Source organism: Rhinolophus sinicus, chromosome 14 (genome assembly GCF_057876585.1).
Source record: "Rhinolophus sinicus isolate RSI-liver-muscle chromosome 14, RSI-T2T, whole genome shotgun sequence".
In the NCBI taxonomy this organism is placed as follows: domain Eukaryota; kingdom Metazoa; phylum Chordata; class Mammalia; order Chiroptera; family Rhinolophidae; genus Rhinolophus; species Rhinolophus sinicus.
The window spans coordinates 64408325-64426346 of NC_142514.1; the positions used below are offsets into that span (position 1 = coordinate 64408325).

The 18022-nt window shown below is 33.9% G+C and overlaps 1 protein-coding gene across 11 annotated transcripts in view; it reads right to left on the reverse strand.

Moving 5' to 3' along the window:
* Positions 1–18022, reverse strand: part of COL24A1 (collagen type XXIV alpha 1 chain) — a 310376-nt gene that overhangs the window by 207474 nt on the left and 84880 nt on the right. For all 11 annotated transcript variants that reach the window (XM_088791263.1, XM_088791262.1, XM_074335082.2 and 8 more), the window contains 6 exons: positions 11503–11556; positions 9898–9942; positions 4121–4174; positions 3998–4042; positions 3702–3755; positions 2548–2601 (listed from right to left, as the gene is read on the reverse strand). In XM_088791263.1, coding sequence (XP_088647389.1) covers positions 2548–2601; positions 3702–3755; positions 3998–4042; positions 4121–4174; positions 9898–9942; positions 11503–11556 — 306 coding nt within the window. The remainder of the gene's footprint in view (positions 1–2547; positions 2602–3701; positions 3756–3997; positions 4043–4120; positions 4175–9897; positions 9943–11502; positions 11557–18022) is intronic.

Sequence of the window (18022 nt, forward strand, 5' to 3'; positions counted from 1 at the left end):
TACAACTTAGATCCATTTGGAAACAATATTAGTAATAACATCTTAGATAAGAGGAAACCAAAAGTAAAACATGATTTAGGCATGCATTAAATTATATAATTTGTTTTTAATATGATATTTGATTCTGCATAAGCAATTTTTTTGTTAAACAGGTGTCTCTCGTTCCATAACTAGGAAAGGTTTCCAGGTCAAATCTCTACATTTTTTTCTATTAATAAGATACAAACAAGTGATAAATAAAATGAGAGACTAACGACAAGGCCATTTCACAAATATTAATTCTTAAGTCTCTATCCTGTCTTCAGTCCCAAGTGTATATTTTTCAAAGATTTCATAAAACAAAAAAATGGTCTCTATCTCCTACCAGAGTTATCCCTGCTAACATTAAATTTTTTATTAGAATATTACGGAGAGGCATAAAATGAGCAAGTAAAAGCCTCAGTCTCACCATCTCATGTATCTCATACTGCATCACTGCCCTAAAAGAACCACATGAGAGTTTCTAGTGAATTATTCCAGTAAAAGGAAAATATTAAGTGTTTAAGGATAATGTGTAAAAGGTGAAATAGACTCTGTGCCTTTTTTGTAGTTTACACTAGAAAAATATTGGTAAGCAGTATAGGTAAGAGGGAAAAATATCAAAAAGTCACAGAGCTACAAGGAGCCTTAACTATGATATAGTCTGACTCTCATTTTAAACATGAGAACCTGGGTACCACAGTGATCAAATGCCCAAGGGCATACAAGGTCAGTATCGGGGCTGGGACTAAAATCCAAATTTCTATTTCTCAGACCAGTGATTCCCCTCAACTCCCAAAACACGTTATCAATATAAATTGAATCAAAGAGCAAGGGAGACATTAAAAAGGTTTGTCTTTTATAAGCATGCTATTTGACTCTAGTTTTCTCAAGTACTTAATTGTAAAGCATAAGAGAACAATATTAGTAGCACTTATATTACTTAGTATTGGACTTCAAAAATGCTGTACCATTTCCTTTTATTATTATCAAAAGTTAGAAAACGCTCACATTATACAAAATGAAGATATAAAAAGTTAGGATCTTATTTTGGCAACCACTGCAGGTATGAGAAGTCCCTGGTATGTGGTTTAGAAGCATTCTTGAAAAATGAAGATTTTTGGTAGCTTCACGACCTATACCCTGTATTTATGTACTTTGGAGTTTCTAAGATTTGATTCCAGGGTATAAGTCTGGGTACATGGCTGACTGGGATTAATCTGAGTTCAGGGTGATAAGCTAATAGAAGCAAAGCTCACCACCAACATTTCATTTGAGAAACAGATGCCAAATATTGTCCTTTGGTTAAATAATTGCTGAGAGATGTATATGAAATACTGCTACTCTTAGAAGTCATAAAGAATGAGTTATATAAAAAGCTCTGTAACTTAATGCTGCTTCCTTTGATGTAAAAATAATCCTGTGATGGGAGGGAGGAGTTAGAGGGAACATGATGAATAACTCAGGGAAACAACACTCTTTTTTAATGTACATTTTAATGTTACATTAACAAATTGTAATTTTATATGTAAAATTATATATCTATGTCTATGTATATATGTATATTTCTGTTTGCAGTCACCTTCGCCTTCATAGAGTTGTAATAAATGTTAAAATTCTAAAACAATCTTAAAATGTTAAATCCTGAAAGAGTATGGCACAACAGCTATGAGCATGGGCTGACATAAATGATTACCTAGGTTTTCCCAGGTGATCACCAACTAACTATGGGACCTTGGGCAAGTGATCTAATTCTCTGCATCTCATTTTCCCTAATCTGTAAAAGAGAAATAATAATAGTACCAACTTCATATGATTGCTGTAAGGAGTAAATTAGAGCTACGGACCTTATAATAGTACCTGGTACTTTGTAAACACTCAGTAAATGGTAGCTAATTATTATTAAGTATTATAATTAACTAATTAATAAATAATTACTATTTTAATATGCAGAGATACACTTTCAGCTCTTGTTTTAATCATTTTATTTAAATGACTTTAATTATTCAGTAATTTTAGTTTTATAATTTGTTGGGCGTCATGTTAACTATAATATAAGGTATTCTTTTTTCTTACCTAATTGATGACAAAGAGCTAAAAGAAGATGAGGAATTAGAACACTTGGGCCGACGAGAGAGTGCAAGCTATTTTTGTCTTCAGAATGTTTCTTAATGAAACAGTCATTTGGAAAAATTAAAATGTTATTTAAGGTACTTTATATTTTCTGGCTTCAAAGTCCATTGTTTAGTTTAAACACTGTCTATAATATTATAGATCAACCAAGGTCTTTAGGGCTCACAGAAATTTGGCTTTGGTCTGGGATGAAGGGACTGGGGAAAATGAGGTCCAACAGTCTACAGAATGTGAGCTGAAAACTTGAGGAATTAGCAATATTCTAAAACTTAAGAGAGGAAATTCCAGACTGGTAGGCTATATGTCACTTTTTAAACTATACTAAGAAGTTTCAAGAGTCATGCCATGGTGTGCATTCCACTAATTAGAAAGAGTAAAGCAAAAGTTCAAACCTACTGAAGGGCCTGGCTTTCCTCTCATTCCTGGTGGTCCTGGCAAACCAGTCATTCCCTGAAAGAAGAGAGCAGTAGAGGGAAGAGAAGTTATACCACAAAAGGCCTCTACTGTCAAGTGCTGCAAATGATGTTTCTGTCAACGGCAGACGGTATATATCCCAGTGGTCCCATACGAATGCAATGAAGTTGAAGAATTCTTACCCCCTGGTGACATCCTAGACGTCCTAACGTCCTAGCACAATACATTACTCATACGTTTGTGGTGATGCTAGTGAAACAAAGCACTTCACTGCCAGTCATGTAAAAGTATAGCACATACAGTATTGCACAGTACACTACGCTTGCTGATGGTAAAAAAAATGATGACATTACTGGTTTATGTATTTACTATACTATACTTTTAATCATCATTTTAGAGTGTACTCTTTCCACTTACAAACAATAGGTTTGCATGTTACACCAGCAGCCTCATACATCTCGTGTTTACCACATCTTTTGATTGCATTATTTTCTCTTGTGCTTGATTTAACCTTGAGTTGTTTTATGGATTTACTGAATGCAAGTGGGCAGTATTTTTACAGTGTACAATAGTACAGTCATGTCCTCCGCCTTCATATTCACTCACCACTCACTGACTCATCAGACCAACTTCCAGTCCTGCAAGCTCCATTCATGGTTTAAGTGCACCTACAGCTGTACCGTTTGCATCTTTTATGTCATATGTTTACTGTGCCTTTTTTATGTTTAGATACACAAATATTGATCATTGTGTTACAACTGCCTACAGTATTTAGTACAGTAACATACTGTACAAGTTTGTAGACTAGGAGCAATAGGTTATACCACTATCTTGGTTTGTATACATTCACCCTATGATGTTTGCACAATAGCAAAATCACCTCACATGCATTACTCAGCACGTATCCCCGTCATTAAGCAGCACACGACTGTATTCACAAACTACTAAAAAGAATTCATGGACATATTCTAAAAAAATTGAAGAAACTGTTTCAAACAAGACGTAAAATCATATTGATACCATATCCTAAAAAAAATACAATGTTAACTTAATGAGCATTCCTTTGTTTTTAAGGCATGTGCACTTTTTCACTGGATTTTTTGTACTTTATATAAAATTTATGGTAAAAAAGTTACCTTGTCTCCAGGATACCCTGGTTCTCCTGGCTCTCCTGCGATGCCTTGTCCACCCTAGAGAGCACAATGTCATACAAAGACGCTTAAGCTTGGCAAACATGGAAAAATTAGGAGAAAGCAAATATAGTCATAGAAAAATAATTTCTGTATTTTTCCTACTTCTGAGGAAAATTATATAATTGATAGTACATATTAGATCCTGTATATAAGAACGAAATATTTTACAAGTTGTATTGGCTCAAAAGAAAAAATGTGATAAGAAATTATCTCTATGATAATGTAAATATTTAAATCACCTTATCACCTTTGATTCCAGGTAGGCCCTTATTCCCTGAAAGACCCTAAAAAATAAAAGTGATTATTTTGTGACATCATAGAGAAATTAAAGGCAAATATCCATTATGCAAATAGAACCATACCATTGGGCCAGGAATTCCAGAAGGTCCAATTGGTCCCACTGGGCCAACACTGCCCTGAAAAGCAACGAGAAAGAAAGGCATCATTAAATATCCACTAGAATTTGAAAAAGAATATGGTACAAATTAATTAATTCATTTACCCAGAACAGTTCATCTCACTAAGCTTCTACATGTGTCTTGTGCTGCAACCACCTCTTTTCCTCTCCACATTTAGAAATCATTCCTATCTTTCAAACTTTCATGAAGTCCATTCTATTTCCCGAAGCCTTCTCATACTGGTCTAATTCACAAGGATCCTTCCCTTCCTTGAGCTCCTATAAAACTTACAATTCATGACATTCATCTTGAAATATTTTTCCACCTAGATAGTATCTTGAAGACAGGAAAAATATTTTCATGTCACGTCCACAGGAAGTAGTCAATATACTTAATTAGACTGCCTTAGATTTTTATTTCACCCATGTATTCAGCAAATATTTATTGGGCCATTATTATGGACCAGGTATTTCAAGGATTTTCTTTCATGATTTGATATTTGCAGAATGAGTAAATTTACCATAATTCCAGGGATAAAGTGAATAGTGAACAAAAAGCTCTACTCTTCTGGGCTTCCTTCATTCATTCATCATTTAATATTTGTTGAACGTAATATAAAAAAGACATAGTCATCAATGTCAAGGTCTTAGTTTAATGCTCCAATGTGATTCTTCAAAAATATAACTACCACTATCATCTCCTGTAAGCTAGAGACTTAAAAAAACTCCTTCAACATGACATCTTAGAAGACAAAGGACAATAGCAAGAATAATGGATTTTAAAGTAAAATTTGAAAAAAATGGTGAGCATCACTTGATGGTTTGGGGATTAGATATAATTTTTGTGTCACTGATGTCTTCTTTATTCTTTTTTCTCTTGCTATCTCTCTGTACCTGGCTACTATACCATCCTCCACCCTCAAAGACCAAGTTGGTTTAAACCTCTGTTTCATGGCTTCCAAATGTTAAGGAACCTGTCACAATATTTGTGACAATGCTGAAAATGTTGCCCCTTTTTGTTGTAATACAAATATCTTAGTAAATACAGGTCCTTACTACCAGGCTTCTACAAACCCTTCCAGTCTCATCTCCTTCCATTTGTCCCTACTTATCCTTCACTTCTCCCTCCTTCAAATCCAACATTCTAGCCACAATGGACTGTTTTCCATTTTCTGAACATGCTCTCCCTTATCACCTGCTCCAAGCCTTATTGGAGTGCCCTCCTACTACACTTCTGAGTATACTACACTGTACTTTTATTTTCCTGTCTTACTAGTCTGAGAATTCTGTGAGAGAAGAAGCATGTTTACTCATTTTGTTTTGTTTTTAATCACTAGACCCAATATAATAACTGGCACATAATACTTTTGAAATAAAATATGGAATGAATACTGGAGGAAGTAATCAACTTAAAAAATAAATTTTAAATTTTAAAACACTAAAAGCGATTTCTAGAACTGTATCTCCCAACATAATGAAGCATTGATAATAGTCTACATTTATATAATACAAATTTCAAAATGGAAAATATGACATCTTTACTTTTGGGTGAGTTTTCAAGTCTGTGAAATATAACTAAGACAAATTATTTCCAACATGCTTAATCCTAAAGTATATGAGAGGCAAAGAGAAATACTTTCCAGTTTAAACAGATATGCAATATTAATGTATCATTGACAATTTCTGTCAATAGGGAAAATTACTCTTATAACTACAGAGGCTAGTTTATTCAAAGTTCATAGATTTAAACCTTATATACTAGTATCAAAAAAATCAATAAACACGTCTGTTTAGAAATTATGCAGCAAAAACATGTAAGTATGAAAAGAAATATCTTGTAAACAAAAATTTCTTTGTTGTTCTGTTGTTTTTTTCTGTACATAATATAATATGCTTAACTTTTATTTCAGTAACCATATTAGTGTGCATATTCTGGCATTTTCAGATAAATGTATTTTGTATGCATAATATCCTATTTAAATTTTTAGCGACTTTAAAATATCACAGAATAGTAAGTCGTGGAAGATATCAAAAAACATATACGTTATAAAGGACTTAACAAAATAATAAAAAAGTAGAATGGTATGAGTATAGAAATTTCCAAGTAACATCAAACATTTTGTGCATGTCACAAGTTATGTGAAAAATTCTACTCCTGGAAAACACCTGAAAGTGATATATGATAGGTTAAGAACAGGTTTCAGCTCCACACAGATAACTTGAAGGTCCTTCAGCACTTGCTTCCTATCACACCTCTCTCCCATGACAAGATGGAGTAGACAGAAGAAATAATTTCAGGCATGGGAACTTAGCTGAGAGCGTCTGGGATATAGCAACAGAGGCAGAGGAGCCTCCCACACACTGATAAATAGTAGAGAACTTTTGAGTCAAAGTAAGCAAAAAAATTAAAAAATAAATAAAAAAAATAGAGAGACTCAAGGATAGGTTCTTTGTATAAAAAACAGCAGCCACTGGCCCATTAGAGTTCATATGAGTGAGCATTTTGTGGGAAAGGCTATAGTTCCACATTGGGCTTTTCACCATATCCACCCACATTCACAGGCAATAATCAATGTCATTAATTAAGAAAACAAATGACAATAACAACTGCATGGAAAAAATAATTTAACAAAATGAATATCATCTCTTTTCAGAAATAATGTTTGCTGGAAGGGAACACCAGAGAAATAAAGCAGAGGCTGTAGTTCTGGACAAGCAGATCAACCGTCTACTATGAAATACAAGTAGACATCTTTCTCAATTACCTTCAAAACCTTCAAAACCATTCTGCTCCCATCCCCACACACTTCGTAGGCTACCATCCTGCTACTCCTCTTTTCACTTTCCAAACATTCCATTTCTCCCCTCTTCTGTGCATTTGAAAACAGCATTTTCTGCCTGAGAGCCCTTTGCCTCTTTCCACTCCACTCATAGACAATCTTCAAGACACAGCTTAACAGACATCTCCTTTGTGAATCTTACTCTGAATCTCTGAGATGGTACAAATTACTCCTTCCTCAGTGGATTTATTTTACTTCATAATAGCAATAATCACATTGTATGTTTTTGCTTATTTTTTTTTGTTCTATGCCATTAGATTATAATGTTGCCAAAAATAGGAATCTTAATTTGTTCATATTTTTAGGCCTAACATCTAGTTCAGCATTTGATACAGAGTAGGTGCTCACACTGTTTTGATTTAAAAATTTAATAAACATAAAATGGAGGGAGTAATACCTGCTCAGTCTACTTTACAAATAAGTTACATATGTGAAAGTACTTCGCAAAGTGTAAACTACCACTTATATCAATGTAGACGAGATGAGGATTACAATGATGATTGTTCGTGTCATTAGCCATTTTCATTTCTGAAGAATCTCTCCCATTTACAAAGACAGGAGAAACAGAATGGACAGAAAACCCAGTTACTTTTACTGAACACTATCATGTGTCAAGCACTGTGTTCAGTTTTGGAATTGAAAAATAAATGAGTTCACTATTAGGCAGAAACATAAAGGTAGAGTGTTTCAGGTAGACAAACAAGTACAAAGGCCATCTCATGGGGAAGCTGCATGGACAGCATCTGAGCATGAAGAGCTCTGCTAGTGCACAGACTATGTTTTCAAGATGCAGATAAGAACCAAAACTATCTAAGACATCTTAGACCATGCTAAGAATTTTGCCCTTAATCTTAAGGGTAATAACAGAAGCTTTTGAGCTAATCAACTTAATGCTAATAGGTTAAATGAAGAAGGCACAAACAGTATCTTTCGAGTCCAATTCCTTTCCCCTGCTTCCTTTCTCTCCCCTTTGATAAGACCACTGACTACCACCTACGGATTTAACCTTATTCTAAGTTCTGAGAAAGTAAAAAATGGTCCACCAGGTTCCACTTTCACATAGAGCTTCTCATGAAGCCTAATAAAATCTCATATGGCAGATAGTATACAGATGTGTTTTAAGGTAATACAAGTTTTAAGAATGTGATATAATACAATGGGTAGAATTTTGGACTCTGTATGTATATCACATGGCTTCAAATCCAGGCTCAACACTTATAAGGTAAGTGGTCTTGGGTTGTTATGAGAATTAAATGACATAACACTTGTGACTAGCACATAGAAAATACTAAATAAAATGCACTGTTATTGATAATTTTATTATTACTATATTAGTATTATCATATAAAAATTTAAATGTCTTAGACTCTCTCAGGTTCTTTGACTCCCAATTCTACACTCTTGCCTTCCTCAAATACCAAGTTAAAACTCATGCTAATCTTTACTATAGTTCCATAACTGAACACCTGACTTATTCATTTGGCCAAGTTGTCACCTTCTGCTTTGGACTAGGTAAGGTGGGGAAAGAACTTTAAATTTAGAGTCAGAAGAACTGTGTTCATGTTTGAGCTAAAAATACTGTAGCTATAATTTATGGCATAAAACTCTGGAGTGTTAATTACCTATTTTACCTGTAAGAGCAAGCTCCAAATTGATTTTTAAGGAACATATTATCTCTGTGCATGGTCATGTACTACTTTTTAAAATTAAATTTATTGGGGTGACACTGGCTAAAATATATAGATTTCAAGTGCACAATTATATAGTACATTATCTATCTATATATTGCATTGTGTGTTCACCACCCAAAGTAAAACCTGACTTATTTCGCTTAGCATGATAATCTCAAGATCCATCCATGTTGTTGTAAATGGCAATACTGCATCTTTTCTTATGGCTGAGGAATGTTCCATTGCATACATGTACCACATCTTTATTCGATCATCTATTGAAACACACTTTGGTTGTTTCCATGTATCCTTCTATTATATATAAAGAGTTTACTTTTAAAATTCCATTTTCATTAGGTTCCTTACATTTCATAAAGTGTGTCAATTTTGCCTTTAGTTCAGCTAAATGTTAAAGCATATAGCTCTAAATATATATAAAATATATGCAATTCATATCACTGTCATGAACCATTAACTTGGCTGGAAGAAATATATGTATGAAGACATTATAAATATCAGAAGTAGCAGTCTTTTCACACCAATGAATAATACAAAATTTATCAGAACACTACATAGCTGGACTACACTGTTTTGACCTCCACAGAATAGCTTTGACTAAACTATGCTTTGCCTATATCAGGAATTCCAGTGAAACTCAGGATTGAAGTCACTGTATAGAAACGGATTAAGTGGACAAACAATATAATCACTTATATTTTTAATATAATAAATAAATTAGGTATTAAAATATTCAATTGCATTGGTGAAGTCCAGCTCCTATCTTTTGTTCCGAATGGTTTTCCTAACCATTTATTCAACTTTATTCCATAAATAAAGTCTGCAGTTACCATGTACTTTATTTTTGGCCTATCTGTGTCTCTTCAGACTAGACAGTTAGAAAGACTATCTTAAAGGAAAGAAGTGGCTGTTTTATGTCTTCTACTTTTGAAGAAATTGGTTTTTGATTAAGTAATCTTTAATGAGATAGACATGTATTTACAGGGGTATTCATAAATCCGTAGAAATCTATTTTAGCTTATCATGAAGTATAATTATTTTTTTGAATCATACTATTGGTTTAATTTGCATATCTGGTAGGAAAATACACACGAGCAAGGTTCATGTCCAACAATGACACTAAAACTTCTCATTTTTCTAAAGTTTTTGAAACATATCCAACAAATATAAATACACAAGAATATTTTATAAGCGTGATGATATTTGATACTCACTCTAAGACCAGGAAATCCAGGAGGACCAATGCTACCTATAAGTCCCTAAGTAAAAGAAATGTGCAAAACTGGTTAAATAGGATTCCAAACTACTTAAGTGTATTTTCTAAAGATGAAGACAAACATTTCTTGGGGAAAAAAATTGGTGAAATTTGAACTTCTTCTACAGCTAACTTCTAAGACTTCCCTACTCGTATGCGTCCTTCTAAGAAGTACAAATCTCTAGTGGCAATTTTATAATCTTCAAAAGTGCCCTGGCTCCATGCTTTTGGATGCTAGGACTACACTTAGCCTAGGATATAGATTTCTCTATGTCTTACATTTTAAAGATTTTAAAGACTTAAAACGCTCTTCAAGAAGCATTATATTTTAAATAAGTAGATTTCAAAAGGAAAAGTTTTAAATATTATAGGACTTCCAGCCTAACAAACTTTATGTAATTTACCTGACAAAATATTAAATAACATGGCTTCACACTACGTATGTAAGTGAAGTCACACGCTGCATAACGATGTTTCAGTCAACAATGGACCACACATACAAAAGTGGCATGCCATACGTGTGTGGTGGGCTGTACCACCTAAGTTTGAGTAAGTATACTCTGTGATGTTCTCACAACGAAATTGCCTAATGATGTGTATCTCAGAACATATCATTGTCTTTAAGTGGCGCATGACTGTACATAAATGGTATTAAAGAAAAAAGTAAATAATGCTTACTTTATTATGCTTGAAATGGGAAGCTCCCCAGAATCATGGGCAAGAAAAAGATGGTAAAGATTCTACGTATGACATCATTATAACAAATAAAACTTTGGCTAAATTTTCTAAATAAGCTAATATATTTTTAATTTGTAAAAAGAAATAAAAAAGAAACTAGTTTCAAACACTTCGTTTAATTATAAATGCTAATAATTGACATAAGTCTAAATATAGGAACTATTCCTAATTTAGGCTACAAAGATTTTGTGGTTGATTCTAATTCACCTTAAAATGTTATGGGAAAAAAAGTGTGCATGGCATAAATTGGGGGATAGCTATTAGATGCTTTTTTGAGGGCAAAAAGTGAAGGTATTACTACCTCATGTCAAAACACAAGAATCCATCATCATTCTTTGCTAATATAATTAAACTAATTTTAGAGTGCTGACTCCCTAATCTGAACAATTTCAAAGGAAAAGACTTCTCTACAAAATACTCAAAAGATTAATCAATGACACATTGAAGTCCCAGAAAGCAATCACAAATGCACAATGTTTACATGAGGCTTGTTAGTACCTTTATGTACACGAAAGGCTTGTACATTCAAGACTGACCTAAAATGTACAAGTCAGTCTTGTGATCATGTATTTCTAATATTTTTACTTAAGTAGTTGCATTTAACATGGTCAACATAATTAATTTTAAAGATTGTCTCTCAAGATGGAGATTATTCGTTAAACATTTTTGGCTTATTTCCAGTGTTGCAAAATTACAAATTGGAACGTGCACAGTGGTATCGAAGCTGTCTGGTGCTTATTCAAGTGGTAATGAGGATGGCAAGTACAGTTGCAATGGAGTTTGAGTGATGTTAGATTGCAAGACTGGACCATCACAATTTACTCACAGGACTTCCATCAGGACCGGCGGGCCCTCTCTCTCCAAAGTCACCTGGAAACCCCTGGCCCAGGGAAAGAGAAAGAAATGCTATTAAAGCCAAAATAGATAAAGAATTCATTTTTGCTTTGATTTCTGATAAGAAATTTAGTAATAAGATATATTTATTGTCTAATCCCTAAATGGTAGTGCAACAAAAACAAACATGTATTTGTTTTGCATAACACTTCACTGATTTTGTTAAGTATAATATTTCTATATTTTATAAAAATTATTTTACATGCCACATAATGTATACAGAAAGCAAAGTTGGAGAATGTAGAAAATTGTTCATCATTATATAAGGAATCACTGAATGAAAAGAAACAAAACCAAGATTTCTGGCTGACCAATCCATTAGTTATGTCTGCTCTTTCATGCTGTTCCTATACCCACACCACAGAGAATGAAATGGCTTATATTACTCAGCATGTGTTTAGCACACTTACCATATGCTATGGGTTTTTATACATATTATTAGCTATACACTATGTCATTTCACATTCACAAAGGTTAAATCAATGAGAACCAATATTTTCACTTTGCAGTTGAGGAAATTAAAGCACAAATAGGTTAAGTCACTTGTACCCACTAGTGACGGGTGGGACTGAGATTTCAGTGGAGGCGGTCTGATTGCAGTCAATGCTCTTTCTACCATGCTATAGTGAATATTTTAACTCGTCATTACAAGAGATGAGACAATGTAAAAAAATCACTTAGATGCAATTTTTTTTGGAAAAGCATAATGCACATACATACTATAAACATAAAATGGGGTGCCACTGAAGATTAAGCTTCCCAAATGTCCATTGAGAATTCTACATTGTACAACTATGAAGAATAGTAAAGCGATACTTTCTCATTATAAATTCTACTGTAAAATAATGCAGTTACTCAGTTACTCTTATTTCATATACTAAAGTTTTTTTTCTCTAAAAATTTACCACTGGATTTAGAAGGCTACTTTACAAAATGATTTATAAGACTTAGTATTGTCAACAGTTCAATAATTTTCATTTTTAGAAATTTATAAGATTAACAAAAATAAAACTACATTATTAGATTCTTATAGTCTATTTAGACAAGCCAGTATTAAATATTATATGTTTAACAGATTGACAAAAATCAGTGGCTCACTAGCACAAACATGAATGGGCTAAGTTTAAGAGATGGTTTAACAATGGAAAGTGTATAATGTTTCTGAGACATAGTTAACTCAAAGCAGTTTCTCTTACTCTACAATCAGAGAATACGAAAAACATCTGTGTAGTCAAACATATTGCAGCCATACTCCCTTTAAAGTCAGCTGAAGTTCAAGCAGGCATTTTGCTTTCATTGTCCTTGGAAGTCAAATTTTGTTGTCAACAAGCTCACAAATCTGCAATACATCAGCCTATTCAGTATGAGCTAATACGGATATTTGAAAGTATTTCTGATGCACAGGTAATGGAAAAAGTAGAGGAAAAATACTGTCATAAATCTGAAACATAAGACATGATTGAGTTTTAGATAGATCAGAGTAGGTTTTCCAGAAACTTCAGTGAATAGAATAAAGAATGGAGGATATACCACATAATTCCATTTATGTGAAATGTCCAGGACAGGCAAAGCCAGAGAGACAGAAAGCAGATTACTAGTGGTCTGAGGCTGATGCACAGAATGGGGGAGAATTGAAGGCTGACTGCTAATGGATGGGCACAGGGTTTCTTTCTGAGGGGATGAAAATGTTCAAAAATTAGATAGTGCGATAGCTGCACAACTTTGAACATACTAATAGCGAATGAATTGTACACATTAAAGGGGTGAATTTTATGATATGTGAATTATATCTCAGTGAAGTTCTTCTTAAAAAATTAAGAAACAATCAGCCTGAACAAGGAGCCTGACTGCTAAAAACAACCTTGGGGAATCATTCAGGATTGCTTATCCTCATCCAGTTGGAGGAGCTGCCCCCCAGTTCAGCTTCCCCAAAACGCAAGGTTTCTCCCAGCTAGGAGCAGGAGGAGGGAAAGGAGAGAGAACTGTGATTAGATCTCTGCTCATCAGGAAATCTGTGCTTTCTATAACCAGCATAAAAACAATGAAATATTTACTAATTTCAACTTCTTGTTCTTCTGTTAGTTCAACAATATGTCTAATACCTATTAGTTGTTCAACTCTACTTTGTCCTGAAACAATCTGGTTAAACTGAGTAATAATATTTTTAAAAGTTTACTATTTCTCTTCTCACTTTACTACCCATTGAACATTTCATTTCATTTTTAATTCTTTATTCTAGATAGAGATCATTTGTTTTATTATTTTTAATCTTTCTTACATGTTGACCATTGTCATCAATTTTTGAAATAATTTCTGCTAAATTTAGACATATTTTCTTGTTTTATGAAACATAGTATAGTCAACGCCACAAAAAGCATCATTATATTTGGCTATGTTTTGGACATATATTTTCTTTTAAAGAACATCAAGCCAATGTTTTATATTGTTGAATTTGTCATTGCTTGTTCACTGTTTATTCAGTTGTTATTGCAATTCTGGTAACTGCATGATGGTTTTGTGTTTTACTGTAAGGGAGGTTCTGTATTCCTTTAATAATGGACCTTAATGTTTGCAGCCATACATCTTCATTATAAAAAAATTATCTTAAAGATTGGTTGTGAAATATGTAACAATGGTGACAAAACACTTTGCCTTTTAAGTTAGAATACAAAAGTTAAGTTAGAATTTCTACAATTTCTTTCTCCATTTGAAATAATTTGTTACAAAATACAATACTAAATTTTCTCTCATATTTACCTGCTGGAAAATTATAACCATTAATTGAAATAAAAATGTGCTCTCCTAGAAATATCCTCAACATTGCCAAAGGATGAAATGGCCATTTCCCAGGATTACCATCCAATGGATAGCTTGAATTTCTGCCTTTCTTGCCTGATTTGCCAATTTGATGAATATAATAATCATCTTTTAATGGGCATGCCAGAGCCGTACTGTTGCTTCTGTATTGTGCATAATCCTCTTTACACGTTTTCATTGTTTTGACCAGTTACTAAATTTTATTTTATAAAGAATGTGACACATCAGGGGTTTCATTAGATCACTTGAAGGTGTGAATAATTTTCTTGCTCATTTCCACTGTTTGATCAGCATAGTGGACAGACTCTGAGGTGACCCCTAATGATTCCCTCCTTCTGGTGTTCATGAATTTGTAAGACACCCTTCCTTTGAGTGTGGGTGAGACTATGATTTGCTTCTCCTAACAAACAGGATATAGCAAAGGTGATGGGGTGGTACAGACGTGATTATGTTACACTAAATAAGGCTTCATCTTAGCAGCCTGGAGCTAGTGACTTCCCTTGTGAGCTTGATGAAATAAGCACCCACATGGCAGGGTGACCTCTAGGAATTGTGGACAGTCCATGGGAACTGAAGGGGGACTATAGCCAAGAGCCAGCAAAAAGGCAGAGTCCTCAGTTCTATGACCTTCCTACAAACTCAAGGAAATGAATTATTCTCACAACCTGAATGGGCTTGCAAGTGAACTCCTCCTCAGTCAAGCCTCCAGATGATAATACAGCCAGCTGACACTCTGATTGCAGCCTTATGACCCTTAGCAGAAGTGTCAGATAAGTAGTACCTGAACTGACCCATGGAAACTGTGAGATAATACATGGGTGTTGTTTTAAGTCACTAAGTTTGTGGTACTTGTTATGCAGCAATAAATAAAAAACTAATAAAATCAGTAATTAAATCGTCATTAAATAGAGAAAGTATGAAGTCCTACTTGCAAATTTTAATATGTGGTAATGCTCAATATAAGATTACTCACAGTGTCTCTAGATTTTTTAAATCTAAGTAAATCATTTCTTGAATATTTTTACTACTTATTTTTATTGCAAATTATAATTAATGAAAATCAATATTGTTTAAACTAAAATGTTTATATTCATTTGACATTTGTTTTAAATTTAATCTAAATATCAATATTTAGAAACCATCATTCTAGCATTTTATATCCATGTAGTTTCCAATGTAAAAAACTTTTGTCATGCTTCATGAATTTTATGTCTATAGCTATGAAACGCAATTTTAAGTGTTATATGAATTGGAAAAAGTGTACTATGAATATGCCTGGATGCAACTGCTCCAAATATCGCACTAGTTCTACTACCTCTGAAACCATCACAAATAAATCAAAACACAAAGAGAAGCAAGAAAATAAAAGCTTTGCATTACCAAGAAATAATACTTCTTTATATCAGAGGCTATTGCATTATGCTGAAAGGAGAATTACATGGGTTAATTAAGTCATCTTTCCCCTTACCTAAGTGCTTCTACTGCTTGCTCAAATCCTCACCACAATCTTGAGCAGATTTTATCTCTCATGATGGCAGTGGTAAAATCTATAAAACTTCATGGCATTCAGACATGAGGTTATAGGCAAGAGATGTGGAAATGAATTTCTCTGAGGCTTGAACATTATTAAACTATAGTAGCCAACCTCAAAGATGGACCCCCATGATTCTCACTCCCTGGTATTAATGCCCTTGTGCAGTCCCCTCCCATTTTGAATCATGACTGGCCTATGTGACCAACAGAATCAGTATGTGACTTCTAAGCCTAGGTCATAAAAGGCACTACACCTTCCACCTTGCTTTCATGGACCACTTACTCTGGTGAAAGCCACTAGCCATGCTGTGAAGACACTCTAGTTGTTGTGTGGAGAGTTCCCCATGGGGAGGAATTGAGGCCTCTCATCAACTAGCACCAAGGTGGCCAAACAGTAAGTGAGCTGTCTTAAAAGCAGAGCCTCCGGCCCCAGTCAAGCCTTCAGATGACTTTAGTCCTGCCCCAAATCTCAACTGCAACCTATGGGAAACCCTAAGGTAGACCCACCCAAGTAAGCCACTCTCATCTTCCCAACTCATAGAAACTATGAAAAGTTTATATATATATATATATATATATATATATATATATATACACACACACACACACACACACATTTATATATAAACTTATATAAAACATATATAAACTTATATAAAACATATCTATATATGTAGGTATATATAGATATATGTTTTAAACCACTAACTTATTTTCTTACACAGCAGTAGATAACTAATACATAGTAACAAGAGTGGACGTCTAGGATTACAGTCTAACGCTAAGTGCTGTACACTGAGTGGCAGGGGCACTTGTGATTTTTAAAATATATTAATTTTATTTGTTTGTGATGTCCAGTGCCCTCAAAAGTGCAGAGTCCAGATCAAGAGTCTCTCTTGCCTGGGTCTAATGATGGTACTATTATCAAACATGATAGTTATCGAACACTAACAACAAAAGACGTATTCTAGACTTGGTATGCCTGAATATACGCACATATGTGGTGTTAATATTTTAGACCATACATAGATAACATACTTGGCAGTATAGCTAAATATTTTGAAACAGTGAGGAAGTCATTGCTTAGGGAGTCTAGTAAGAGGATTTTTTCCTAGTTCTGCATAGAAATTTGAAAAAATAATGCATGTAAAATAATTACAGAAATATGAGGGCCATAATAACCATAAAATACTAATGACTACATTTCTACAATTTTAAAAAATCAAAGCAATGCAAATATTTTCTGTTAAAGACTACAGTTAACTATGAACATATTCGGGTCTTTGTAAAGAACAAAGACTAAGAAACAACACGTTCATTCTAAAGTAGGGATAAATAAATTTTATAAAAAACATATACACTAAATAAGCATCACCAATACAAACAGAAATTCAACTTTTTCCAAGACTAAGCAATGAAAAGACAATCACACTAACTTGTCTAGAATTCAAAACACTAAAATAAAACCTAGAAGTTAATTCTACACCTTCTAAACAAGAATACACATTACCAAGAAATCCTGATATTTAAAAATCTTTCAAAAGTGAAGCACAATTACTGTAGGAAAAGTCTAGAATGTGAAGTACTCTGTGATGATCCAGTCTCTGTCTTCTTTTCTCACAGGACAATTTGACCCGCACTTCAAGGGCCAACCAGGTCTTGATAGTTGGGCCTAATTTTAAACTTAGGTAGGAATTTAAGGAGTTTTAGCTCAAGTCTTAGAGACTAAGTATCCAGTCAGCCTATCTATGATTTCAGCCTCAGGTGTCAGATCCAAATCCCTGCCTTGTTCTTAAAGACTGGTTACAACTTTGTACTCCACTTCTGGGAATTGGAATCCCCCTTATTCTTTTGTCCAAGAATCAGCTTTGGTACACAACATCATGTTCAATACCTCAAATATAAGGGCCCCACCTTATTCTTGCCGTTTTCCACACAAAGTGTACAGTCCTTGAACCCAAGCCAAACCTCACTGCCATATTTGCACTCACATTCCTGATTTTGATAACCTATAAGACTGAGTTTTCCCTTATGTTATTTGCCTGAAAATAACTGCCTGGCTGAATTTCCACCTGTTGCTGTCATGTCTCTATGAAAACTAG